The sequence below is a fragment of the Vitis vinifera genome, chromosome 4, assembly GCF_030704535.1.
Source record: "Vitis vinifera cultivar Pinot Noir 40024 chromosome 4, ASM3070453v1".
Classification (NCBI taxonomy): Eukaryota; Viridiplantae; Streptophyta; class Magnoliopsida; order Vitales; family Vitaceae; genus Vitis; species Vitis vinifera.
Window position 1 is genome coordinate 21796791 of NC_081808.1, and position 26226 is coordinate 21823016.

At 36.8% G+C, this 26226-nt stretch overlaps 3 protein-coding genes across 7 annotated transcripts; 1 reads left to right on the plus strand and 2 right to left on the minus strand.

Moving 5' to 3' along the window:
- The first annotated feature begins 70 nt into the window (after nucleotides 1-70).
- On the plus strand, nucleotides 71-5264 carry LOC100243817 (rac-like GTP-binding protein ARAC1). 4 transcript variants are annotated; one of them, XM_002262947.5, is made up of 8 exons: nucleotides 71-618; nucleotides 745-996; nucleotides 1577-1664; nucleotides 1759-1868; nucleotides 1990-2053; nucleotides 4375-4439; nucleotides 4563-4628; nucleotides 4783-5264. In XM_002262947.5, exons 2-8 carry the CDS (start codon nucleotides 898-900, stop codon nucleotides 4879-4881), a joined length of 591 nt encoding a protein of 196 aa, XP_002262983.1. In that variant the 5' UTR covers nucleotides 71-618; nucleotides 745-897; the 3' UTR covers nucleotides 4882-5264. The 4 variants fall into 4 exon arrangements, with proteins under 4 accessions (XP_002262983.1, XP_002263019.1, XP_010648993.1 ...); XM_002262983.5 differs by having other exon boundaries at nucleotides 518-618; nucleotides 794-996; XM_010650691.3 differs by having other exon boundaries at nucleotides 616-663; nucleotides 794-996.
- A 3074-nt stretch (nucleotides 5265-8338) lies between these two features.
- On the minus strand, nucleotides 8339-21658 carry LOC100248964 (vacuolar protein sorting-associated protein 35A). Its single transcript, XM_002262826.5, has 22 exons — nucleotides 21419-21658; nucleotides 21180-21276; nucleotides 20908-21031; nucleotides 18360-18545; nucleotides 17874-17961; nucleotides 17616-17672; nucleotides 17422-17511; nucleotides 17146-17268; nucleotides 15921-15995; nucleotides 15791-15850; nucleotides 14932-15048; nucleotides 13478-13717; nucleotides 13334-13399; nucleotides 12992-13081; nucleotides 12177-12266; nucleotides 10699-10788; nucleotides 10180-10248; nucleotides 10000-10080; nucleotides 9745-9852; nucleotides 9554-9657; nucleotides 8956-9069; nucleotides 8339-8855 (listed from the first exon to the last, which is right to left on the minus strand). The coding sequence occupies exons 1-22, from the start codon at nucleotides 21641-21643 to the stop codon at nucleotides 8645-8647; spliced, it is 2505 nt and encodes an 834-aa protein (XP_002262862.3). The 5' UTR covers nucleotides 21644-21658; the 3' UTR covers nucleotides 8339-8644.
- An 890-nt stretch (nucleotides 21659-22548) lies between these two features.
- On the minus strand, nucleotides 22549-25809 carry LOC100254073 (uncharacterized). Of its 2 annotated transcripts, none has more exons than XM_059736461.1 (3): nucleotides 25560-25809; nucleotides 23683-24043; nucleotides 22549-23568 (listed from the first exon to the last, which is right to left on the minus strand). In XM_059736461.1, the coding sequence occupies exons 1-3, from the start codon at nucleotides 25638-25640 to the stop codon at nucleotides 23021-23023; spliced, it is 990 nt and encodes a 329-aa protein (XP_059592444.1). In that variant the 5' UTR covers nucleotides 25641-25809; the 3' UTR covers nucleotides 22549-23020. The 2 variants fall into 2 exon arrangements, with proteins under 2 accessions (XP_059592444.1, XP_002262760.3); XM_002262724.5 differs by having other exon boundaries at nucleotides 23683-24049.
- Nucleotides 25810-26226: the final 417 nt, after the last annotated feature.

Sequence of the window (26226 nt, forward strand, 5' to 3'; positions counted from 1 at the left end):
CCTTAGAGGAAAGTGTTCACGAGGAAAAATGAAAACCATAAATTTGAGGATTAGAGGGAAAGCCGGAGAGTGAAGTTACGTGTTGGGCAATGGAGAAGTGGAGGCGGTTTGTTTGTTCAGACACAACTCCAAAGTCCAAATACTCAGTCTTCCTGGGAGATCCTCTCTGTAGTCTCTTTCTTCTTTCCATATTTGAAAGGCTGAGAAACGGGGGTTTGAGTGAACACCCGCTGAAGTTGGTTGCTGACCCGTTCACTCCTTTAACGAGATTTCGAAATTGGCGGGTGAATTGTCTAAGGGCCTGTTTGTCTCCTTATGTTCCTAAATGATCCGTTAACGTTTGTCTTAGATTAATTTTGAAATTTAAGATTATAAATCAATCAAAACACAGAAAAGGAAACATACATACTGGGTTTCCTATTTTATTTTCTAAATAATTTAGGAAATTATTTTTTTTTAAGAAAAAAAAATTATGCAAATTATACCAAATATATATATTTAAAATAAAAATAAAAATAATAATAGGGATTTGAGAACGAGTGATAAAATAGGGGTGTAGGTGGCGAGAGGTGGTTGGCTCAACGAACGCTTCAACTGCATCGTTTCGCGGCTCTTAAGGTACTTGTTTCTCTCTCTAAAAAATCTCAATGCGTTTTTCTCCAGGTCTAGGGTCAAAATCGGATCTGATCATTCATGTTTCTCAAACTTCTCTCAATCCTTTCAACGGGGTTTCTTGTTTTGTAGGGTTTTGTTGAAATTCGTGTTTTGTTTTGGTTTCGTCTTCGCTCTACAGGTGTGTCTGGGTTGAGGGGTGTAGGAGACGAAGACGAGGAAGAAGGATTGTGGAGGTCGTGTGATCAGGTCTTCGCGTGAAGATCTGAGGCTTTTGGGGCTGAAATGAGTGCTTCAAGGTTCATCAAGTGCGTCACTGTAGGGGATGGTGCCGTTGGCAAAACTTGTCTCCTTATCTCCTATACCAGCAACACTTTCCCCACGGTGAGTCCTCATTTCCCATATCTAGAGTTTCCTATTTGGGCCCGTGGAGATTAGGGGCTTTATTCCCCTCCGGATGATGTGGAAGAAATTTTCTGGCTTTCCGACGTTCTTTTGGTTATTGGGAAAATGAGGGAAAGACGGAAAATGTTTGCTCACATAATCGAGCCAAATATTAACCAACCCTTGTAAGATTCGTGTATGAGGTGGTCAGTTGGTTGGAAATGCTGATTTACTTTAGGATTGTTACAAAAAAGGGAAAATTTTTTATGTAATGTTATGTGTTGTTATTGGTAACCAAGAAATTCAAAACTGGCTTAAATCACAAGAAAAATATGTGAGCAGAGATTTGTTGTCTGAGGGATAAGATAATGGAAAATGTAAGATTTGAATTCTAAGCTTCTTTGTTTTTCCTTCATTTTCTCGGCAAACAAATGTTGGTTTGTTATTAACGTTTTTATTTTATTTTTTGTTCTGCATTATGAAAAGAATCTTCCAAAAAAATTAAGGACTTCGGATCATTCTTTTTTTTCTTTGATAGGCAAAGGACTTATTGTTTTATTTTTGAATTATTGGGAAACAGGATTATGTGCCAACTGTTTTCGACAATTTCAGTGCAAATGTGGTTGTCAATGGGGCCACTGTTAACCTTGGGTTGTGGGATACTGCTGGTAGCTTCACAGTCACTTGTTTCCTTTTTTGTTTTCAATTACTAACAAACATTTTGATTATTTTATGGCTCTGAATTTGTTCTCTTTGGAACAGGGCAGGAGGATTACAACAGATTGAGACCTTTGAGTTATCGCGGGGCAGATGTTTTCATATTGGCATTCTCTCTCATCAGCAAGGCCAGCTATGAAAATGTTTCCAAGAAGGTGAGGACTTGATGGATCAAAATGAAGTGATAGCACTTTTTAGTGAGTAAAGGAATACCAATTTTAGATGGCAATTTATTATGTCCTGGGAGATTTTTTAATGTTTCGGCTTCATTTTCAGTGGATTCCAGAATTGAAGCATTATGCACCTGGTGTTCCGATAGTTCTTGTTGGCACTAAGCTTGGTTAGATTTCCTTTCAGCTTTATGGTTCCTCTTCTTACTGTAGACTCCATAGCTGCTCTTTTCTTATGTTCATGAAGATGGTTTCAGATCCATGTCCAACCCCAAAATGGGTGTTTCATTTGCTTTTGAAATTTGATGCATAACATGTTACTAATGCATTTTTTCTGTGGAATGGTTATACTGTTTTATTCTCATTATTTTTTTTAATGATTTATGACAGAAGTTTTATGCATTCCATTCTTTTTCATGCTAGAGAGTGTGAATTTGATAGTGGGATATATTCCATGATTTCTTGTCTGGTGATGAAAATGGATTCAGCAAATTTCCTTGCATTTAATAGAGTGAAGCCCTTTGATCCATGTACTTCAGTTACACTCTGAAATTACATGAAATTGATGAGCTGTGGAGCCTTGATTAAGCAGGCCCCTTCTCAACCCACATCACTAGATGATCATGGCAAGGGCTTCACCTTTTGATTAATTCTACACTTTAGGGTTCCTCTATAATGCATTGATGTAAAGAACATATACGACTTTGTTAGATCAGTATTTGTATTACCTGTCTGTTGCATTCATGTTCTCACAAAAAGGTACACATACATGTATGTTCCTTGCACTCTAATGGACATTCATCCTTTTTTACGTAAATAAGATATCATAAAATGAGCAGTACTCTAATGAATAGATATTGCCCAAAGTTGCTCCTCTCATGTCTGGATTTTGAGAGTAAATTGTCCAACACCTTAGAACCAGCCTTATGCTCTTATGGATCAACAGAGTGTTTCAGTCTTTGAGCTTGTACATTCATTGAGTTAAACATATATTTGTTTATTTATTTTGATGAGAAATGAAAATTGATTTGTATGAATTTTGAGTTATCCTTGAAAAAGATTACAAAATTTAAACTACATAAGATTATAAAACTACAACAGAAAACTCCAACAGAAAACTCCAACTTAAGGACAAGAACTAGAAACCTAAGGTTACAACTCAAGGTGGTAGAAAATCCTCTACAAAGAGACCTTACCACAAGGCACCTCTCATAGTTAGCTAATGCAATGCCCAGTTAGCTAAATTAGGAATCCATTTCTAAGAAAATCACAGAGCTGTATCAACATCATTAACTTTGTGTAACCACACATCTTTCTTCCATGAACCTCTCTCCACCTTTAACACCTAGGAGATAACAGTAATTAAATCTCATTCCACCACGAGATTAAAAGAAATCAAAGCTTTAGCCTAAAGCAAGTTTCCTAAAAGGGCCAACACCTCTGCCATTCATGGCCAAGTCCATCATAAGAGGTCTAGAGAGGCTGTCAACACTCTACACAATGATCTCTCTGTATATTACCAATCTATAGCCATCCCTGGTCATTCATGGAGCATTCATCAACATTTAACTTAGGTGAACCTACTGAAAATGGTGACTCTTCACACCTTTACCATTAGCCTAGTATTACAAGCAAGGCGCACAATCATGTTCAGCAGAATATCTGAGAAAGTGGCAATAGCTAATGTCCAAAGAGAGAAGTGAAATGTGTCCAACAAAGGTTCTAAAATCCTACTTCAGTCCTAAAATTCTTCCTCTCAAATTATAGTTATTCATTTGATGGTGATAATAGCCACCAGCCAAAGAACTCCAACCTCTTGTGTGTCCTCTAGAACCATTGGAAGCAATGATCATGTCATTACATTCCTAGGAGGAACCCATTTTATCCATGCAGGCCTTAAATAATTTTGCACCACATCCCTAACACAACTGGGCAACGTAGAAATAGATGATTGGCAGATTCTCTCTATGAGCCATGCTTCATTGGCAGATTCTCTCTATGAGCCATGCTTCACCAAGGCCTGACACATAACATGGCTGAGCAAAGGATTCTTGATAATGAAGTAGGCTACCAATACTTGTACATCTGAAATAAATAAAGCTGTATTGTTTGTTTGTTCTCCAATACACCTGATAGAATTGGAAACTGTTATTTGGATCATGTAAAAGAAAGTTTATACTATTTTATGCTACATTTGAGTTCCCTTTTTTTTTTCTTTTAATTTTTCAGTACATTTCTAGTGAATGTGATTCGAAAGTGTTGACTAGTCGATTGAAAAGATTTCTTGCTTTCTTATGTCCCTGTTTGCAAATTTCTTTTTTGTGGTTGGTTTTTTAGAAATTTGATTTGTTTCGTTGTGTGTTTGTGTTTATGTTATGTAAAGGTTAAGAACTAAATTAGTAGAAGGAATTTGCAGTAGGAGTAGGTTATTTATGGTTTTGTGATAATTAACAAATTTTTTTTGTCTGATTTTCAATGTTAATTGAGCTAGATCTTCGGGAAGACAAGCAGTTCTTCATAGACCATCCTGGTGCTGTGCCCATCTCTGCAGCTCAGGTAAAATATGATGTGTCAAACATTATCACAGATTTAATCCTTAATTTGCATTTAGAATTTTTTGCAAAATAATATTTTCTTTTTTTGTTTTATTTATTTGTATTTATTCATGTTTCATCCAAGGGAGAGGAGCTGAAGAGGCTGATTGATGCCCCTGCTTACATAGAATGCAGTGCCAAAACACAGCAGGTTTATATTCTATTAACAATTTTTGTACTTCATGTATATTGTCTGATTTCTTTCACATACAATAAATGTAATAGTTCTTAGAGTTTTTTCTTTCTTTTTTTTTTTTTTTAAAAAAAGGGTTCGATTGAAGCACTTTGTGGACTTGTAATTGCAGAATATCAAGGCAGTGTTTGATCAGGCCATTAGGGTTGTGCTCCAACCACCCAAGCAGAAGAAAAAGAAGTCAAAGTCTAAGGTCTGCTCCATATTGTGAATAGGTGTAAGGAGACCACAGCTCTCCATCTACCTCTATTCTCCCACCATATTCATCATTTCTGTATTGTCCTTGATCAAGGAAGCAGCAGGCCCCCGTGTATCATCTTGCGTCAAACAACTAAGAAACATTGTGAAGCATCAAGCGACTTGATCTTTGCTTTCTAGGAATTGTGAGCTCTATTTTGTTTGGGGTCACATTACATGCTTGCCCACCTCAATTTTTTAATTTTGCTTTTGAATTTCTTTCTATATATTAGTAGATTGGAAGGATCCTTGGTAGGAAAACAGCTTTGCTTTGCATGGACACAATTATATTCATTACTTTGTATTCCCTTTAAAAGATGATGGATTGGTTTCATAAGCACGAAATTTGCCTCCAAATTGTTCATGGTGTAGGCTCTTAGAACTACTTTAAGCCAACCTTTTAAGCTTCCATGAAATGCACAATATTAAAATACACAAGATAAGTGAGCGGGGGAAACCTTTTACTTATTAATTGTCGAGTAATTGCAAGAAGCAGTCAGGACCTTTTTTTAATCAGGATTCCCACAACTGTCCCTTGATGAGTTCATGCATAGCAAGTGTGACAAAGTATGTTGGCATTAAGCACTACCCATATTTTAGGAATTAGCTGACTAACTCCACTCACATAGAGGTAGTGGTGCCTCTCATGGCTTTAGCCATTGCCTACGGTTGCAGTGCTCACTCCTGCTCATACCGCACGTGCCATGCTCAATGGCCCACTCTTGGTCATGCCACCTTTATAGGTTTTGTTGGAACATTGCATGTCACCTGCCACATCTTTGCAGAGATTTGTTTAACTCATTCCATGTGTAGCAAGCATTTCAATCCACTGTGCGCATCATGTCATATACATGATGTGCTACGAGCCCCTTACTTGGGCTTCCTCCAATACCAAGGTGTTATACCCTCGTGCCTCGAAGTGTCATATTTTAAGGTCCCGCAACTCTTGCTTGGTCTTTCACTGATGTTAAGTGTTGCATCATGTTAGCCTATGTGTGAATTGCAACCCACAGATGTGTATATACAAGGTCATGTGTGCCAAGCCCCCTCTTGGTCTACATACTTTCTACAACGTTGCCCTTCCATTAAACTTTCTTCTTGACTCATGACCTACATCTGTTGTATTAACCCATAGACTCTGTATACATCGCCATGTGTGCCAAGCTCCCTCTTGGTCTACATACTTTCTATAATGTTGCCTTTGTATTAAGCCCTCTTCTCAACCCATGACCTACATCTGTTGCATTGCAAGGCATGCATAGCTCATGTTGTGTGCCAAAGCTATAGCCCATGGTATTGTGCCCATGGGTTGCAGTACACTCATGGCATTATATCCATATATGATTACTAGCAAGGCTTATCATCACAAACTCATCATGTTCAAAGCTCCATGTTGTGCCTTGGTGGGGCATAGCCATTGCTACCTGCATTCTATCGCCGTACTTTCAGAGAATCATCTCCCTCTTGAACAGCTTTTTAGGCATTTCTCATTCTAACATGAGACATCATAAGTGCTTCCACAAATGTATGGATTTCCTATAATTGAAGAAAATCCAGAAAATTATTTCTCCACTTGGAAACTCTTTCTCAAAGTATCCTCTTTAAATGAAAAATCTTAACCCAATCCCAATGAAATCTCACACTTGAATTTTGGCCGAGTCAAATCATCCATTGGTGCCTTGCATACCACTGCACGCTGTGTCACCCTCAAGTTACCACTAAGCCACCATAACACTAGTCCCCTTGCACTAACATGCTATCCAGTCTCGTAAGCATCCCATTTGTCACCTTGTATGCAACATGGCAACACATCGTGCATGTCATAAGTTCTCATGGGTACAAGGTGTCATCATATGAGGCCTTGTTCTTACATCAATATGCTCAAGGTGCTGAAAGTTGGCTATGTTTGTGACGTCTCCTCATAGTTGAAATCTGCAGGTTCTTGCCATAGTTTTATCTGCAGGATCCTTGCTATAGTTTTATTATTTCTATGAGAATCTTCATTAGGGTTGATATTTTATTTTCTCTTCAATCATTATCAAACTGAATGGAATGCCTAGAGCCACAAACATTGTACCAAGGTCGTGCTGTAGGAGTAACCCATTACCTTCTGGGTGGAATTGCCACAATGTAGGTGAAGAATCTAAACAAGTATTATTGCAGGAATTATTACAATAGGATAATAGGTAGGAGGATTTGATAATAATATGCATGTTCCAATGTTTATTACAAGTCCGAACTGCATCATAATGGAATTTTGGTCTATAATGGCACCATCCTACCAAACTGTAAGCATCCTTCTCTAGTTCAATCATCACTGTCAGATGTTTTCTTTTTCCTTAACCAAATGAGCGTTTTTTGCAACGTTCACCTTCCTGCCGCCAAAATAACACTTGCGGATAACAATTAATCCCTACCAGTCCCACCAGAGAATAGAGCCTAACTCAAAAGAATATCTTAATTGCTCGCTACCATAGGACTATTAGAGCTTCGGAAAGGGTCATGGGTGGATGACAAGACCAATAATTGACACCCTTCCAGAAGAAGTATGCAACAGGTGGATGATGATCCTAGAAAGGGCAATCTATGAACATTTCATAAAAATCGTATTTGACTGAGTCCCCAGTTTGTGACTCAAAGCTGATACCATAATCTTGGGAAGGCAGTTCTGTATAATACCAATCATAATCATGCCTAATACTTGTATTTCTTCCACATTTCTCACCTCTAACAGAGGGAAAAAGATAAACAAATAGCCACACCAATTCTACTGGTACAGTATTCACAAGCTAGGATTAAGACAATAGCTTCCACAAGAAGGTGATGGCTGGTTGATTTCCTACTAGAAGGCCCATGCTGGTTGAGTTTAAGAATTTTCAGTTATGTTTGGTTCCAATAAAATGTAAAGGAAGGAAAATAGAGAATAAAAAAAGTCAAGAAAAATATAAAATATAAAATAAAATTAAAACTAATAAATTATTTTTATACGTTACTTCAAATTTATTTAATTTATTTTAGTTTTTTTATATAAATACTTAATAATTATAAATAAATAAACAAGTTTCTAATTAATTTAATTATATTTAATTTTTAAAATCATTTTCCTTAATAGTTTTTTTCTTTCCTTGATATTTTTTGGGAACCATATATAACCTTCACATCTGATATTCCTATTCTTCCATGGCGGCTGAAAAGAGTGCCTTCCTCATCCAAAATTCAAACAGAACATGGGGACAGGATACAAGAATGAAAAATGCTTTCCAGAAGTAAATAACATCTCAGAAGGTAGAGAAACTGATGTTTTAAGAAAGACTGGTACCATTTACTGACATAAAACTCAGTGTCAATACAGATTTCTACACCATCTTATTCTTGTCAAATAACCTCAACAAATGAGGATTTACTTCTTCACACGAACAAAAAATTTAAAATATATATAATGATGAAAATAATCATTAATTTCCAAAGCAATATATGTGTGATAATGGAATTAATAGAACCCTAAGCACAATGTGTTTCCCTTTGACAAAATAACGATAATCCAAATTGCATTGGACTAGGATGCTACTTCCTACACTAGGAAATAGCAGCCATCTAATGTCACTTGGTGAGGGAAGAGTCAAAAGGACAAAATACAATTTTGAACCTCAGTCCAAAAGAAAGAAAGAAAGAAAAATGTTACCTTGTCTGCTGCTGTTACATGATAGAGGTACCTCTGTGGGATAAAATTCAGCAAGTCACACCTTAATGGACTCGTACTTCTCAGCCAGTGCACCACCTTTCTGTTTCTGGAACTGGATGTACCTTAGTGTGCTGGCAAAGAATGCATCTGCAGCAGGATCCTGTGACATAGTGTCACTTTGAATCTCAGTTGTAATTAATTCAATCAGGCTCTGGATTGCAGCAATAGTGATTTGTGGGTTCCCCTTCTCAAAGAAATAGAGGTACCTGAAAGTACAAGTTTCTCAATCTTTTGTAATTAAAAGGCGAAACCTGCAGTAACTAAAAAAAGAGGAACTTCAGTTAGATTAGGTGTGCAACTATTTACTTGTTCAAAATTTCAACAAAGAGCGTGGCAGATCCACTGCTTCCCCGTGTCACATTTGCCATTTGTTGAGCAGCATTTGCAATTCTTAAAGCACGCTTCAGGCAGAGCAGGACCCTGGAGAAACAAAAAATAACAAATTCAAGATAAATCTCAGCAGTAGCACATTTCCCTCTTCTTTCCCAGTTGTACAAAATTCTTTTAATAGGGGCAGAAATCAGCACTTCATAGCACGCATCCCTCATCTGAGGACACCATGTATCAGGGCTCAAATCTAGGACCTCCCATTCCTGAGCAGGAGCACCTGCCAGTTGACCTGTCCATGGGGGCAAATTGAAACCCTCTACCTCCCTTGGTCAAAAGCACCCTCATGACATGCAGGGATGATGAAGCAGCATGAACAAGGAAGAAGATGTTATGCTTTATTTTTTATGATTTATTTATTTATTTTGATAAGCAAATAGTAGAAATATATTAAAAAGCGCCCAAAGACGACGCATCAAAGTACATGGGACATATACAAATAGCACCTAAAAGCGCATCCAACAAAAGAGAACACAAGATGTTATGCTTTGTAAATGTCAAGGATATAGTAATGCACCTCTCTCCATCTCTGATGCTATCTTGATCGTCAACCCAGAAGAGATGTGAGCATGCATAAACGGCTCTGCACTGATCAGGCTTCTTTAACAGCTTTGCAGAATACTGCTCAAAATAAAAGCTTCAAATCAGGGTTTCAGCAGAGACAGGCTGAACTGGTTTTATAAAGAGATGCAATTCTACTAATATTACCCCTGTGGCCTTGTGTGTTAAGGTATCCCTGTTCTCAACACCAAAGACATGCATCCTCTGAAGAGTCCCTACTATTAGGTGTAGAGCAGTCACCTGTGCTTTGGAATCCTAGTACAATATACATATGAAAGAGAATAAACAAGCATATATATGTTTCTGAAGCATGCTTACAAAAAACCCTATAAACCAGGATTAGTTCCCAAGAATAAAAAATTAAGAGCAGGAACCAGAAAATGCTTGTCAGAAATCAAGTACCGCAATTTCTTCTTCATACAATATGTAAGCTTGGGTGAAAAATTCATAAGCAACAGGTTCCAAATCACAATCATTTGCAGCCTGTATATTACAAAATCAAAAAGAAGATGCTGGTTAGAGCTAACATAGCTTTGTTACATGGTCCACCAATGATTTTTAACACAAAACATACTCATGTACCTCTGCGCATTGCAGGTACAACCGCAGTGCCAGTTCAGATGCTGGAACAGCTGACAAAGCCTCAATGGTCTGGAAAAGAAAGAAAAAAACAGATAAATCACCAAATAATATAGTAAGGAAGATGAATGCATAGATACAAACTGCAGAATAAAGTAGTGGAGACACAGAGCTGCAAGGAAAATTAAGGAAAAGCTGACCAACACATCCCCACACCCTTCCCCAATTCTCACAAATAGAAAGTAGAAACAAAGAAAAAACAAAATTATAAACAAATTCAGGCAATATTAATCGATTTCAAAGCTCATCTAAGACATTTTAGATGCCAGTGCAGCAAGAGAAACTCATAACAAGCTAATAACATCAAATAAAATATGAACTGATACCAAGATCAAGTTTTGAGGCATCAACACAATGGGAAAAGGGCCACATATGCAATTGGTTGCAAATGTTTATTACCCGCCTGTGTTTATTACATTAATTTGTCTATATACTTCTTAGAGAAGACCTTCAGTAGATTACCTGATTTAAAAGCTGGAAAATTTTCTTTGGTGAAGCCGATGCCTCTTCTCCAACAACATTTTCATCCTGACCTTGCAGTTTCCTGATCAACTGCACATTACAGACCAGAGCACAAACAATGTGCCTGAGTGCCCATAAAAATGTGAAATGACTCAAAATGGCAATCCTTATGAGTCATGACATTTTATTGAACAGGTTTTAGTTTATCAATATTATATGACTGTTGCTTATCAAAAAGCTTTGGAAAAAATATGAGCAATCTTATGATAGTGAGAGTCTGCAAATGGTGTCATAAACAAACATACATCAAGGAGCATGCTTCAAAAACCATCTATTTCCCCAACTACCTGAGGTAGAATTTCTGAATCTACATGCACCTATTAGCTATTGTAGCACATCTAAAAGGGTAAGAAGATTGAAAAAAAATGCACCAACTAATTCATTTATTTTCCTTTAAGCACTTTTGAAACATGAAATTATCCTATGAAGAATTTATCAAATTCAAGGACAGGGCTATTTTTATTTTTTATTTTTTAAATCTTTTTCATTTTTCCATATTAAAATGTCTAAAATCTGGATTTCAAAAAACTATTGTAAATAGTAATTTGAGGAAGTACATCTAGCAAGTATGGGTTTGAAGCCTTGGACAAGTGGGATAATAACCATGCTTGGAACCATAAATTCAGTTGTGTATAACTGCCTTTTATACTATTTCAAAACAATTTTTACTCCGTATTTCAATAAGTAAACTCTATTTGTTTAAAACCTTATAGTGCTTCATCAATCAAAAACAATTCATACCACATTTATGGATGATCTTGCATCCTTTTTATCTTTGATAGGTAAATTTTTGTCCCCATTAGGACTTCAACCTAGAAGCTCCCACAAACCCACCTCAACCCTTTACCACTTGAGCTAGGTGTTAAGGGCAATGATCTTGCGTCTTATGAATAATTATAATACTAGATTGGCAGTTTTTGATACTTCTAATCATGTTTTGTTTAGTGAATTGTAAATTATTGATTCAACATATTTTAAATATTCTTACCACAAAGTCCTTGGGGCCTAGCTCAAGTGGTAGAGATTTGAGGTGGGTTTGCGGGAGGTTCCAAGTTCAAGTCCCAATGAGGACAAAAAGAAAAGAAAAAAAAATTACCTATCAAAAAATATTCTTACCACAAGCCCATGTACTGATATAACATAGACATGCTAACCCCCCACACCAACACCAAACCCATACCTATGCATATGCACAGAGTTCAAATGGACAGCTACAGTCCATATTTGTTTGGCTTTATTTTCAATGTTCTATTGTGTATCCATAACACATATCTCAAGTACATATCCTGAATTTAACTCGCCATTATGCAGGCTAGTACATATAATCACACCATGCTTGTTTCAGGAGCTTTAATGATAGTTATCACATCTAGAAAAATATGTCAGCATCATAAAAAGCAGTGAAAACAGAACCAAACCTTAAGAGAAGAAAAAACAAGGGGGGGAATGGTATAGGGTAGACGTTGTGGTCCTCCAGTCAGGAAATGCTTCCTCACAGCACATATGATCTGAAAATCACAACATAAATTATGGCTAACAACTTTGAAAAAGGTGCTGAAGTTCATAAACAGCGTAATCAACTAAAAAAACATAAAGTGAAACTAATATGAAGGTGAGCATTGCTTCAGAGTTAGATGGAATACTTTCCACCCACACACAAACCATACATACATACATGGGTATATACCCACCAGAAAAAGGAACACTAGAAACTGAGCTAAAGAAGAGAAATCACATTTCAATAGTGAAAAGACAACAGAAACATATTAGAAAGCAATAAAAGACTTTCAGATTGAACATCTAATCAATAAATAAGTGGAATTAATAAAGAGATGAGTGTTTGGAAAGCGTGATTCTGAAGCTGCTAAGCCACTTTAACACTGTTTTCATGGAAGACTATGGAAGCCGCACAAAAACATCACATTTAGGTAAACTTATTCAAATCCAGTATAAACTGCAGTCCATCCAAATGAAAATCTTGTTTGAATAAAAAAAAAATGAAGGATTTGGTAGTTAACCCTGTTATAAATAAAAAACAAATTGAAGTAGCCACAAGGGTCTCAACAACCCAAGTTTGACATCCACAAGAGAAACCACCAACAGAATGCATGAGAAAACTCACAAGAGTCACTACTATAAAAGATCCACAGATGCAAAAGAATAATGTAAAAAACAAAAACCTTGATACATATAGAGTACGTAACATGCATGAAAATCTTAACAAATCAATTACCTGTAACATCTCATCTGGATCATCACTATACAGCATCTGGATAAGACGTGCAACAGAATTCTGCTCTTCTTTGAAATCCTCATCATCAAGCTGAAGGTAAAAAATGATTAAAAAAATTGAAGTTTCAGAAGCATTTCCATAAAAATACTACCATGTTATGAAGGTTCAGTTTAAAGTAACAAATTGAATAAAAAAAGAAAAAGAAAATAAGCAATGAAATTGCTAGAAATAAGACAGTTACAAGGAATAAACATGTATTGGGAGAAAAGCAATAAGCATTTAAAGAAGTGTCTTTATTATCACCAAGTAAATAAAGATGGCTAAAAGATAACTTGCAACAACCTCATCATGAAGATCCCCATCCAAATCCTTGATAAGCCCTTTTATTAATTCAAACAATGCCTCAACCTACATAGAACAAGTAGTGGCACATGATTAGGGAGGACACTGAAAAGAACAGAACAAACATCAATAGAAGAAACATACCTTTTCAGCAGTAGCAATACACGTTTTGTTTTTCATAATGCTTTGAATTATAACGATTGCCATCACTTTATTTGTTCTGTTGTCAAGATATTCCATGACACGGGGATAATTTGAAAGCTTCAGGACAGTCACAATATCATTATATTTCTCCAATGGAGCACTTAGTAGTGCAACAATCTGTTTTGTTGATTTGCTATCTTCAAGTTTTCCAGCACTAGAGAGTTTCGTAACACATGCTCCCTGAAGAAAAAAGGAGAAGACCAGTTATTCCAGCATTGAACTTCATCCATAAAAATATGAAGTTTATTAAACAACTCCTATGGTTTTATGAACAGAACTTATGTAAAGCATGTATATGAAATTTAATAATAGTGCCAGACCTTATCAAAAGAGTATCATTTTTTTTCTTTCTTTAATTTTATAAATCAAGAGAAGGTTATATCCTTTTTCTTGGCATAGAACAAAGCATACAATAGTTTTTTCTCACTAAGGAATAAGCCATCAAGATTTTATTTCACTCATAGTTTTAAAAGGCGCAAAAGTCTCCTATAGCTTAGGCACAAGGCGTGCGTCTGAGTGAAGTGAAATGCAACCTAGGATGCATATCAATTTTATAAAATATGATTCAAAATCTAATCCAATCAATAAAAAATTTAAAATTCCAAACAATTAAAAAAAGCATTCAATAAAAAGGTAATGAAATTATATAAATTTCAATATAAAATTAGAAATTTCAAGAATAAAAGTGTTCAAAAAAAGAAGAGTAAAGTCGACAAGGTGCACCTCTTCAATAAAGCGCATGTCTTGGCAAGCGAGGCACTATAACTAAACAGTGGTTGTGCCTTAAGCCTAGGCGCACTTAAAGCACACCTTTTAAATCTATGATTCCACTCCAAGTCCCAAACATAGTTTTAACCCAATCACAAGCTTGTGTTCCAATCACTTTTATGCCTAAACATGGGGGAATCACAGGCTACACCATAAATTTAGTGGCACACTATATATTTGAAGTATTAGCCTCATGCATTACCGATGGGCACATGACTGAGACCCTTTTTTCTTTTTAACATTTAATTTGTTTCATCAAGTGCATCTATGGCAGCAATATATGGTTCAACCTCTGAATGCTTAAGCATTTTGACTGTCCATCCCTTGGTTTGAAAGTCTTGAATCCAACCTCATTTGGTGTATGGATTCCTCAGAGGTGTTGACCCCAAATCAAACTTAACTAGCTGATTCCCCAGGTATAGCTAAGTGGCGTTAAAGAAATAATGTAATACATACATAAGAAGGCATACAATGGAGAAAATAATTATGGTACAAATAGAAAATGCAAAGTCGAGGGTACCACATATGCTTAGGTGATGATATCCTTAATCTTGGTTTTCAAATAAAAAAATCAAAACTGGAACCTAGCCCGCAAAAGTAGAAAGGAGTTTATAAATGAAACATACCAGAACTTGATCCACATAATCAAGCCGATCAGGGTGCACATGCAGAGTAAAAGTGAGAAGAGATGAATATAGAGTTACAGCTCCAAAAATAGGCATGTCAACCTGTGCTTCGATGACCTGAATGAACAGATTAAGTATTACATTTTCTCCTACTTTAGTCCATTTATATACCTAATTGCACAAACGTGTAACGAAGAAATAGACATAAAGGGAAGAACACAACAAAATGCAAGCCAAGATATTAAGCTTTGGGATAAAAACGCAGATTGACTCCATCCCATACATCAGATGTTAGTGAAAAAGCAACACAAAGTTTTCTATATTAGCGTTTCTCCTGTCAGAGAATATCAGCACCCAAGTTTTGTAGCAGAAGAAATTGATGACATTTATTGCCTATATACTATCATTGCTTCTTTGTCTTATGGGAATAGGGGGTCTAAAAGTTGTACACAAGCATATAACCAAACTCAAATTGCTATCACATCTATAAAAGTTTTAATCAGATTTAACTTTAGCCACTCAAGGTGGAATTCATTTGTGAAAGTTAAAACCAAAAGGAAAAAAATAAATAAACAAATACAGTACAAACTCTCTTTTCCTTTTATTTTTTTACTTTTTTAATATCAACGCATGGCAAAAGGCACATTGAAGCATACAAGCATATAAAAAAACACCCAGTACAAACTCTCTCAACACATGGCAAAAGGGCGCATTGAAGTATACAAGCATATTTTTTTTATAGGTATCAAAGTATACAAGCATATAAAAAAGGCATCCAGTAGAAACTCTCTTTTATAATCAACAGCACTCAATCGCATTTCAATCTTTGGATTCTTCAATGAAACTAAGCAAAATTTACCTTCCATATGGCATTACTCAGCTTGGCAAAAGCTTCCACTTGCAAAAATTCAGGTAACACCTGCAATACGAAATCATCAGTAACTATATTTGGAAGCCAAGATCAAGAAAAAAGCATAAGAGTAGCTCACTTCTGCACTTGAAGCAGCATAATTTGAAAGCCTTTCCATCAATTGTGATAACACAGTCTTGATGTCAACTGATGGCTGATATACGCAAACACGGAAAGGAAAGGAAACTGTCAATGTACTAAAATTTGCTATATTTATGAACATGAAAAAGGAAAATATCATGGAAAAATAAATTTGACAATAAATGATTTCAAAATGTTTCCAAAATTCAAAACAAGGGACTGGAATACGTCTTTCTTTCCAACCAATTGCTATATCTCCATCAATGAAGTGAAAGTCCATGTTTTAGGTCTTGACTGGTGCTGAAGTGTGAGTAGAAGGCATAAGGGGGGGGGGGAGGGGGGGGGGAGAGAGAGAGAGAGAAGGATCATGTGCTAATATATAAACAATAATATGATTACTCTTCCGGTGCAACATTCATCTCTTTCAGTGTTACTGTTAACCTACTGTTCCTCATGCATATCCTAATAGTTTAAACTTTTAGGAAAGTCAGTAGCTTAACATGGTACCTAAGCTACTTATCAAAAAAAAAAAAGAAAACATGGTACCTAAGCTATCATTAACTAGAAACCTCGAGTTCAAATCCCTCCTATTATTTATCCCTGCATTTATTTATTTGTAATCTGCTAAGTTGTCTCTCCAATCCTAGAATTGGATTCATGCCATGAGTTACCTAGTAAATTATGGTAAAATGGCTCCAAAAGCTAGTTTCTATTTGTCCATTTTTTTTCATTTCTCTACCTAACATGCACTGAATTTATTTTGATTAATCAGTTGGGGCGTTAGTTTTTCCTAACCTAATTATGAACCAGATGTAATAAGCTACAACAAAACCTTTAGTCAAACCCAGGAACTTCAGTCTTGAAAATTTTCAACATGTGCTAAGGAGTAACAATAAGCAAATGTATGGTCCTAAATCAACTGGAACAGAAAAACAGGATTTCCAACCCACAACAATTGGGATAAGGTCTTCCTGAGCATGGGGTCAATTGGTGGATAAATAACATGTGGCCAACTAGTAAGGCAGTAGCCATGGACAATTTGCGTATGCAGCCTAGTCTTAGTGGTGATTATTATATGCAACCAACTGATTGGATTAGCCTTAAGGTACAGAAATTTCATCGATACAGAAGTTGGCAATCACATACTCCAACTGACAACAATTGTGAAAATGGGAATGGCACAAAAACTGTGAAACAAAAACAATAAGAACCGTATTACTCACCTGAAGCTGGGGGCAAGCCCCCAATAATGTCTCAAGAGTTTGCAAGTGGTACTCATCAGGAAAGACTTGAATTATGCAATCCATCAAATAAAATTGGGCAATCTCATCTTTACAATTGACAACCTATCAAAGACGAATGCCATGTAGGCTCCATTATGTTATAGTTGTCATGCAAAAGCCACATATCACGCCTTCAAAATGACAAATAAAAGAAGAAAACGAAAATGACCAAAAAAAAAAAAAAAAACTGTTGAGAGACAACTAAATAGATCAGACCTGCTCCAAAACTCTGGGAAGGACTGTTTCTTTGTACATATCGAGATCAACACCCTCTAGCTGGCCAAGGACATGCAGGTTCTTCCCAACCTAATGAAAAGATCAGCGGCAAAAGAGTAGTCGGTTATAAGTGCACAGAATATGCACACAGTTCTATTGGAGTGACGTAACTAGTTTCAGGTTATTGGTATTACGAGATCACGAAGCTCGCTCCGTTCTTTTTCCCGTTTCTCCTTTTCCCGTGCAGGTCCCTGCAGACCAGAAAGGCCGATTGCAAGCCTCAACTCAGGATCAGCTAAGAGTATGAATGATTCACAAGAGCACTATAACACCTGCATGACCACAAATCATGCCCTCATGATTTATCTTTACCTTTAAGACATGCAAGCACTGTGGCATGATGCATGTCCAAACATGAGAGCAGGTAACAGTCCATAAATATTTCAACCAACCTGATGTTGCATCCGCACCCAAAGTTTGTTCATCTCTGTGAAGTTTTGGAGTAAAAACTCTACAGCATCCATGACAGTGTCAGCACCCCTGCACAAGTCAAGGAAGCCATACACAGCTCAATCAATACCAGTAGGCTAAGGAGAGAACAATCATACTTTTGAATTAATAACTCATTTTTTACTATTTCTCTCCCTTACATTTCAACATCATATGGATGCATACAACAGTCAACTGCTTATGATCCTGGTGGCTCAATAAAACCAAAAAATGGTCTTTAACATTCAAATTCTGACAAATGGGACAAAATCTGAGTGACCAGCATCTAGCAGCAGCTGACTCCTAACATTCTACCACATATCTTCTTTCCTCAAAACCTCCTATCTTCACTGGTCTCCAGAAACTGAGTTTTACTTTCAGCCACAAAAATGAACTCCCTACTATATAAAATCAAAATGCAACACAAATTCACCAATTGATTTTCTTACCCTTCATATTCAGAACCAATATCAGGTAGTTTATCCCTACTGACTTGAGAAAGGTAACTCCTTAGGAAGAGGCCACGTACAGGATGTTGGATGCCACGGCACATTTCCACAAGATCCTTAAGAACATCCTTAGCAGGAGCCTCCTTAGATTTGATGTACACAGATCCAACTGTACAGAGAAGATACCTGGGCAATAGAGAACACAGAATTCAAAATTAAGACATGGAAACATTACATGAAAAAAATAAAAATTTATACAAACTGATGTCTCTATAATGTACAATCCAAATTGCAGAGAAAAACATACAGCCAAAAAATGAAGCAAGAGATAAATATTTAAATAGCTTACATAGAGAAAAATAAAAAGCAGATAGGCTGAAAAGGCAATAAATTGAACCACTTATTATGTGATTCAAAAAATTTAACTACCAATGTATCCTAACCACAGTAGAAAAGGCAGAAATATAATATGAAGAAACAATAATATAAAATAGTCTTTGGTGATCTTACTTTTACATATTTTATATTGCTGTTACATGGCACTAGCAGTGAATAAAAATTCTGGATCAAACATTATAACAAGTTAAAAGTAACCACGCATCAACATGTGCAGAACATCTAGATTGGTCAAGGGATCTATTAGAATAAGTTGATAAAGAAAGAACAGAAGATCCATGAGAAAATGCTCTAAAAAAAAAAGTACAAGGTAATAAATTACTACAGCAAATAAACCTTTGAAGAAAAAAAGTACAATTTCTAACTCTTCTGCACTAATAAGCCTTTCATCACCGTTTCCTATCAAAAAAATAAAATAAAATAAGCCTTTCTTCACCACCAATAACACCAGTGTTACTGCCTTTCCCATGTAACTGGAACCAGCAGCACATATTCACCCTACCAGAACAGAAATCATATTTCCAATTTCAAGAAGTATTTTTTTCCATACTCCTTTTCAAAATTTGTTAATTTCTTTTATTTCTTCCAATCTTCTTGCTCTTTTCGAACTTCCAACTTCACCCACAACTTCCTCTTCACTATAGCTCAACTTTCTCTTTTCCATTGTTAAAATCTAATCTCACTCTCAATGTGGATGTGTCCACTTGTGCTCTGTGCTTCAATGAGACTATGGATTTGGCCATTACATGCATAGTTTTTCCCATGCTCCTTTACAAAATTTGTTAATTTCTTTTATTTGTTCCAAATTTCTTGCTCTTTTCAAACTTCCAACTTGACCCATAAATTCCTCCTCACTATAGCTCAACTTTCTTTTTTCCGTTGTTAAAATCTAATCCCACTCTCAATGTGGATGTATCCATTTGTACTGTGTGCTTCAATGAGACTAAGGATTTTGCCAAACTGCAATGTGGTTAAAGGGCCAGTGACACCATATGATGCCAATCATCATGCACTGCCACATGCACACCCAACTCAAATATCTCCATTTACCTCGTGCTAAGACAAAAATCACACTCGGCATAGTTGCCTAACAGCACGGATACTCACATGATGCAGATGTCAACCTGAGGTGAATCCCGAAGGAGTACTGGGGTTTCTGCCTATCACCTGTGGCTGGAATGATATGCACAAGCAAGGTAGTAACTTGTTCTCCATGAAGAAGAGAGGTTAAGGGTTACTTCCCTCAATGATAAATGCAACACACCAAGTATGTGCCACATCCTTTTTCCTCAGCAAACAATTGGATTTCAATTCATTGCCCTCAACATCCTTTTCCCACTTAAATCATTCTATAGACATTATTAGGTGCTTGTCCAAACTTCTCTCTGAAGCAAAGTTCACATACAGCAAATTAGCAGTATGTATGAGCATCTACCAGGCAAAGTTTAGCAAACAAATGCAGTTCAGACCTCAGCATTTTCTGCAAAATCTCAAAACAGGATCTAAGAAAGGTTCATCGGGAAGGGAAATGACAATTGAGTCCATAGTGCAGGTACATGGAATCCCAAAACAAAATAATATATGATAAGTCAGTAAACCAGAAAATGAAAGTCTGACTAAAAGAATGGCAACAGAAGGTGTATTGTTCTTGATCAAGATGAACAAGAAACAGTATCAGAAACTAAAGACAACGTGTTTTACAACAGGTTCAAATCATAATGCGGGCTAAGCACAAAAGTGAAGCATTCACACTGACTTAGCCATTTCCATCAGATCCAAGGATGGGTGTTCGCCTGAAAATAAAAAAACTACAAAGATTCTGTTTTCCACGAGCTTCCTGGATACAAGCGAGGACCACGGATACAGTGTAAAAGTAGGTCAAAATCGGGGTTAAATCCCTTAGCCTCTCTACCCTCTCCATGGTAAATCATGGTCCATCCATCCAATTATGCCAAAACTAATATCAGATTATTCCAAGGTTACCCATTGAGCGGGAAATTTATCTAACAATCACACAAGAATCAAACAGTAAACAATCCATCTATCACCAATGGGGTGGCAAAATCAATTCATAACCAAGAAAATTAAAAGACACCCCATATACAATCAAAAATAAAAACAAGGGGTTGAACCCATCCCATTTCTCACTTACAGTCTAGGCAATATGTTGCCTGCATGTTGCACAAGTTCATAGAGATCGATAATAGAGCAACCGCGCCTTGCCTCTTCCTTGAAGAACATCTCCAGCTTCCTCAATTCATCAAATGCTCGCATGTCTTCAAAACCATACAGAAAAGGAAAATCTTGCCCTTATTCTTCAGATTTCAAATCTTAAAGTAAAAATAAATAAATAATTAAATCAAATTAAATTAAATTACATCTCGATCGACACAAAGGAGGATCGGATCGGTGAGGAGAAATTACATAGTTCGTAGTATTTATGAGGGGAGAGCCTCGAAGTACGAAGCTCGGAAAGCATCTGAGCCGAGTATTTGAGGGCGTCCCTCAGATTGTTCGAGTCCTGAGAAGTAAAAAAAAAAAAAGGGAAAAAATTAGGCTGCGTTTCTCAGAAAGGGAAAAAAGGAAAAAAGGAACGAATCTGGGGAACATTTTCCTCTATCTTCCGTCAAACCAAACATAGGTAGAGAAGGAGAGCGTGTTACCAGAGCGCGATGCATGTAAAAGGCGTTCTGTTGAAGGCCGGCGATCCCGGCGGCCAGCCATTTCTCTTCGTCTTCAGCTCTTTCTACCATCCTTCTCTCCGCTCTCTTCTCTTCCTCTCTGTAACTCTGCGGATTGTGGTTAGGATTTAGGAATGTTGCGTTTGACTTTACGCTGCTGCCAATGCCTCGGTGTGATCCTCTGCTACGCTGCCTACGCAGCTTCATATTCTCCTTTCGTCTCAACCGTTAGATCGTCTTCGGGCTTACACGATCGTCCTCCAGCGGAACAAAACGCACCCTTCTATACGTCCAAGTAGCAAAAAGACAAAGCTACCCGTCCCGCCCACTTCCAAAGACAAATCCGGAGCCTCGACCCAATTTACGAATGGTACCCATTGTGCCAAAAATTAAAATAATTTCCAATCTTTAAAAAATGACCCTCATTTTTTTAAGATTTGTAAATAGTCTTTTCAAGATGTGGAATAAATATAAAAAGTAACCATGAATTTATGGTTAAATTGACCAATTTTAAAACAATCATATGCATCTTTGCAAGTTATTGTTCAAAATAATGACTTTCTATTTTTGTTAAATTAATTTTAAACTATCTTAAGTTTTATAAAAATTAAAAATCACAATTTGAAACCGTCGTTTCAACGTGTCACTTCAAAGTTCCGACACGTAGCGTGAACCAAAAAATGAATCATTTTGATTAATAATTTGAGAAAATGATTAAAACGGATATTTTAATGATCAAAATGATCGATTTGAATCAAAACTCGTGTATCATATACTCTGCGGTCACCTCCCAACAAGCAAGTGCCAGTGGAGCAATCCGCCCATAACAAGTTTTTTGTTTCAAGAGGGTTGTTGAGAACCGTAGGTAGAAATGCCCCTGGTCCATTGACTTGCCGTTCTCGGGCAAACCCAAAAAGAGGGATCGTGACTTTGTCACAAAAAAAAAAAAAAAGTTCTGCCATTGATGCCTCTGTTCCCTTGAATCTAATTCACTTACAATAGAAGCCTTTTTCTTCATGCTCTTAAAAATCGCAAATACAAGCTTGACAAATAATATTCGTAGGCCACCAGAGAAAGAAAAAATTTGGAAAAGTGACAGACTAGGCAACAGATGAAAAGATGAAAATTGGATGATCATATTATTATGGATTAAAAAAGAATGGTCCATGTCATCTAACAGACACCCTTTTTTATTTTATTTTTTTATTTTTTTATTTTCTTGGTTGTTAAAGCACACAGATCCAGGTCATCTATCAACCTTTTTTTTGAAAAACTCCCTACAAAAACAACTCTAGCAACTAGCATTCCTCTTGGGAAACAAGAGGCACAACAAGTGAAGCTAAAACCGGCTGCTCACATAGCACATGGCACATGGAACAGTGAACAGATTAAATGGGCTAACATGCCCAATTTTTTTCTGCACTGAGCATGGCACAAAGTTTGTAAGCTCCCCTTCCGCTCCCCACATCTCATTTTCCACAAAAACAGTTTTGAAATGGCCCAGGAGCCAGTGTTGCATGTAGACCAAAGGCCCAGGCAAAAGGGAACAATTGAGAACTGGCACAAAGGAACACTGCCTCTCATTTAGAAAGGGACTGTGAATGGTAATGCATATATATCCACCTCAGGCAAGTAGCAGACTCGTGACCATTGAGCTGAGTTTCCATAACTCCCACCATCATGGTTAGTTTCACATCTTTCAGGTGCCAGGTTGTGATTCTGCTTTGTCTCAAGCAGCCAGTCCTGATTATCAGAAGCAGGGAACTGACTCTGCATTAGAGGTGGAACCGAATAGTCAAGTAAATCCTTAATCCTTAGCTCTAACAGAGAAGAGTCACTGCCAGATGAGATTGATGCAGGCGCTATCTCAGGCTTCTGACCAAAAATTTCATGTGCCGCAGAAGAGGGGCAGGGATTTTTTCTACCTAGTTTGTGGTCGAGGCCTTGGCCAGTAATCCCGGAAGCAAAACAGAGATGTTCTCCCTCTCTTCTGCCAGGTTTAGGAGCAAGATCGCACATCTCTTGCACAAAGACATCAGTCCTTCCCAGGGCAGAGCAAGGCTGTCCTTTGCTGGGTAGCACTTCTAGATCTTTGTGCCTTTGGAGAGGCAGACGGATCCGAAAAATGTTTCCTTCACAGTTTATAATAACAATTTGAGGAAAGAATCAATGCTAATTTGAAGCTAACAACAAACCCAACAAATACACAGCCCCTCCAGTTAAGGAAGAAACAGAAACCCACTCACCAGAGTTATGCTTGCCATTGGGAGGTGAGCTGTATTTTTGCCTCTTGTTGCTATTCAGGCTCCCATCAGAGGAGTAGCAAATATTCTCAGAACCAATTGGATGTCCATGTTCCTCAGTAAGGGTACTTTTCTCAAAATGATCCGTCTCATTTTTCCTACTGTTTTGATGGTTTCCTCCTTTCTGATTTTCTTGGCTCATATCATCCTTGAGCCTCTTCTTATGACCTTTCTTTTGATGTTCAATCTCTCCATTCCTCCTGGTTTTTTCCTTTTCCTTCTTTTCCCGCTTCTTCTCTTTTCTCCTTTCTTTCTTGACCTTTTTCTCTTCTCTCCTTTCTGTTTGGGCCTTCTTCTCTTCTCTCTGGAGCTTCACATCACCAAAGTAATCATTAATTATAGAACAGACTTAGACAGACAAGATTCACACAAACAAAGCAATATGCAGCATGCAATGCTGCATATTGTGTTTACAAAGGCATTGGCTCAAGCATGATAAAGAAATTGGTGGAATACCATACTAACATATCTAACAACCCAATAAGAGCTTAATTTCAATCATAACACAGACTAAATAAAATATTGTGAGCTCCAGCACAAGCCTAACATGACACTCCTAAGAAAATACAAATCGTAGCATCATAGTTGGGAATTGGTGATGCAACCAACTCGCCAGTCTTCTTCAAGAGAAGCATTTGTACAAAGATATATTGCACATCATAATTCCCCCGACATAGAATTCCTACAGTAAAATTAAAAGGGAGCAGCATACACACTAAATCTCTGCAAAGGAACCCAGAGACAGAGAAACCCAGAGACTAATTTGCCCTGCAGACAAATTAACCAGGTAGCTTACTTGACCATCTTAATGGCACACATCGTTATAGAACTAAGGATTGTGTAAATTTTTTGTCACAACATTTCAAACAAAATGAGAATGAGAGCACTTTTTCCCTATAGATCACACCTCCAAAATATCAAATTATACTGCTTTTAGGTAGCAACTCTTATCTGATAGATACTACTTCCACTCACTCCAGGCCCGGGTTAGTTGTGGTAATCAAATCATGACTTGCTATAGTACAAATTGCTTATACATTATAAGTAATTAATTGCTTATCCATTATAAGTAATGAAAATCTGCGGTTCATGGAGAACATCAACAACTAACAACAACAAACCCAAACCACCCACAACCCAGGAAAGGATAAGTTGGAGTTTAAACCCAAACACAACAACCCAAAAAAGGAAGAAGAAGAAGAACAGAACACTTTCCACACCCCTGATGCTGAAACCAGAATAAGACCACAACCCAGGAAAGGATAAGCTGGAGTTTAAACCCAAACAAAACAACCCAAAAAAGGAGAAAAGACGAACAGAAACACTTTTCACATGCCTGATGCTGAAAACAGAATAAGACACCGGAACCCCAAACAATAAACCTTCATTTTTCAGTAGCTTACCTAAAAACCCATCTATGAAGATTCTAGTTTTCTTCCATATTATGATTAAAATTTCCCAATTTCTATAACCTGTTTCACATACTCCACTAACAACACATACCAAAAAAGGGTTCCAAAACCTAATAACCCTCTCAATAAGGGACGCCAACCTCCTCGCCAAGAAAACAAACCCTATTAAAAGGAAGACCGTAGTCTTCCCGTTTTTTTTCATTTTTGGTTGTTCTTTTTTTTTTCCTTAAAGAGTAATTAAATCCTTCACTCCAACAAAGAATTTTTTTTAATATATAATGATGAAAATTAGATGATTGAATTATAAGAACAGAGGCAAGATACAACTATCACAATCACGATCATGAACCGGAAAAAGCAGTTGAGCATAAACGCAGAAGCTCTAGACAGCATGAATGCTCAACAAACCTTAATCGATTCAATCACAGCCACATCGCGAGTACAGTTCCCATTGAAATCCGGTGGAGGGTACGGAAAACACCGAGACATTGGAAAAACCGGTGACCAACAAACTTCTCAGGAAGAATTGCTCGGTCCCTAGGCCAAATCAATATCTAGGGTTTCATCAAGAAATTTACACCCGACTCGGTCTAGGGTTTCTTAGGGTAGGCGCGGGTAGGCGCGGAAAGGAGAGTGGTACTGGGAGCCGGGTAAGAGAATTAGAAATAAGCTGTGAAGGGGTATATATAGGAAGGGTTTGTGTGAAAATCTAAACGGCGTCGTTTCATTGAGTAGGTGACCGCTGTAAACCATGTGATTTATTTACGATCATACCCTTAGCACCGAATTTTAGAAAATTAAATCCAATTAAAAATATGAATCGGGCTTCCCACCTAATACCGTATCATAAAAAACAATGTATTACTTTTATTTTATAAAAATTTATAAAATTAACTTATAATAAGATAATGAGTATATTTTTACGATGATTTTAAAAAGTATTTTTAATCTTTCTAAAACTTAAAAATTTTATTTTTAAGATATTAAAAAAATTAAAAACACTTCTTAAAATTACTACGAAACCATTCAAAATCAAATTAAAGTTAAGTCTTATTAAAAAATAAAAATTAAATCC

Coding starts and splice junctions, on each gene's coding strand:
- LOC100254073 (XM_002262724.5), bottom strand. CDS start 25,640: ATGTCTCGGTGTTTTCCGTACCCTCCACCGGATTTCAATGGGAACTGT. Junction 24,050..25,559: donor CTGTGATTGAATCGATTAAG/GTTTGTTGAGCA, acceptor GGTGATGTGAAG/CTCCAGAGAGAAGAGAAGAA. Junction 23,569..23,682: donor CAATGGCAAGCATAACTCTG/GTGAGTGGGTTT, acceptor TAAACTGTGAAG/GAAACATTTTTCGGATCCGT.
- LOC100248964 (XM_002262826.5), bottom strand. CDS start 21,643: ATGAAGCTGCGTAGGCAGCGTAGCAGAGGATCACACCGAGGCATTGGC. Junction 21,277..21,418: donor TTTACATGCATCGCGCTCTG/GTAACACGCTCT, acceptor TTTACTTCTCAG/GACTCGAACAATCTGAGGGA. Junction 9,658..9,744: donor TAACACACAAGGCCACAGGG/GTAATATTAGTA, acceptor TATTTTGAGCAG/TATTCTGCAAAGCTGTTAAA.
- LOC100243817 (XM_002262947.5), top strand. CDS start 898: ATGAGTGCTTCAAGGTTCATCAAGTGCGTCACTGTAGGGGATGGTGCC. Junction 1,869..1,989: donor ATGAAAATGTTTCCAAGAAG/GTGAGGACTTGA, acceptor CTTCATTTTCAG/TGGATTCCAGAATTGAAGCA. Junction 4,440..4,562: donor TGCCCATCTCTGCAGCTCAG/GTAAAATATGAT, acceptor GTTTCATCCAAG/GGAGAGGAGCTGAAGAGGCT.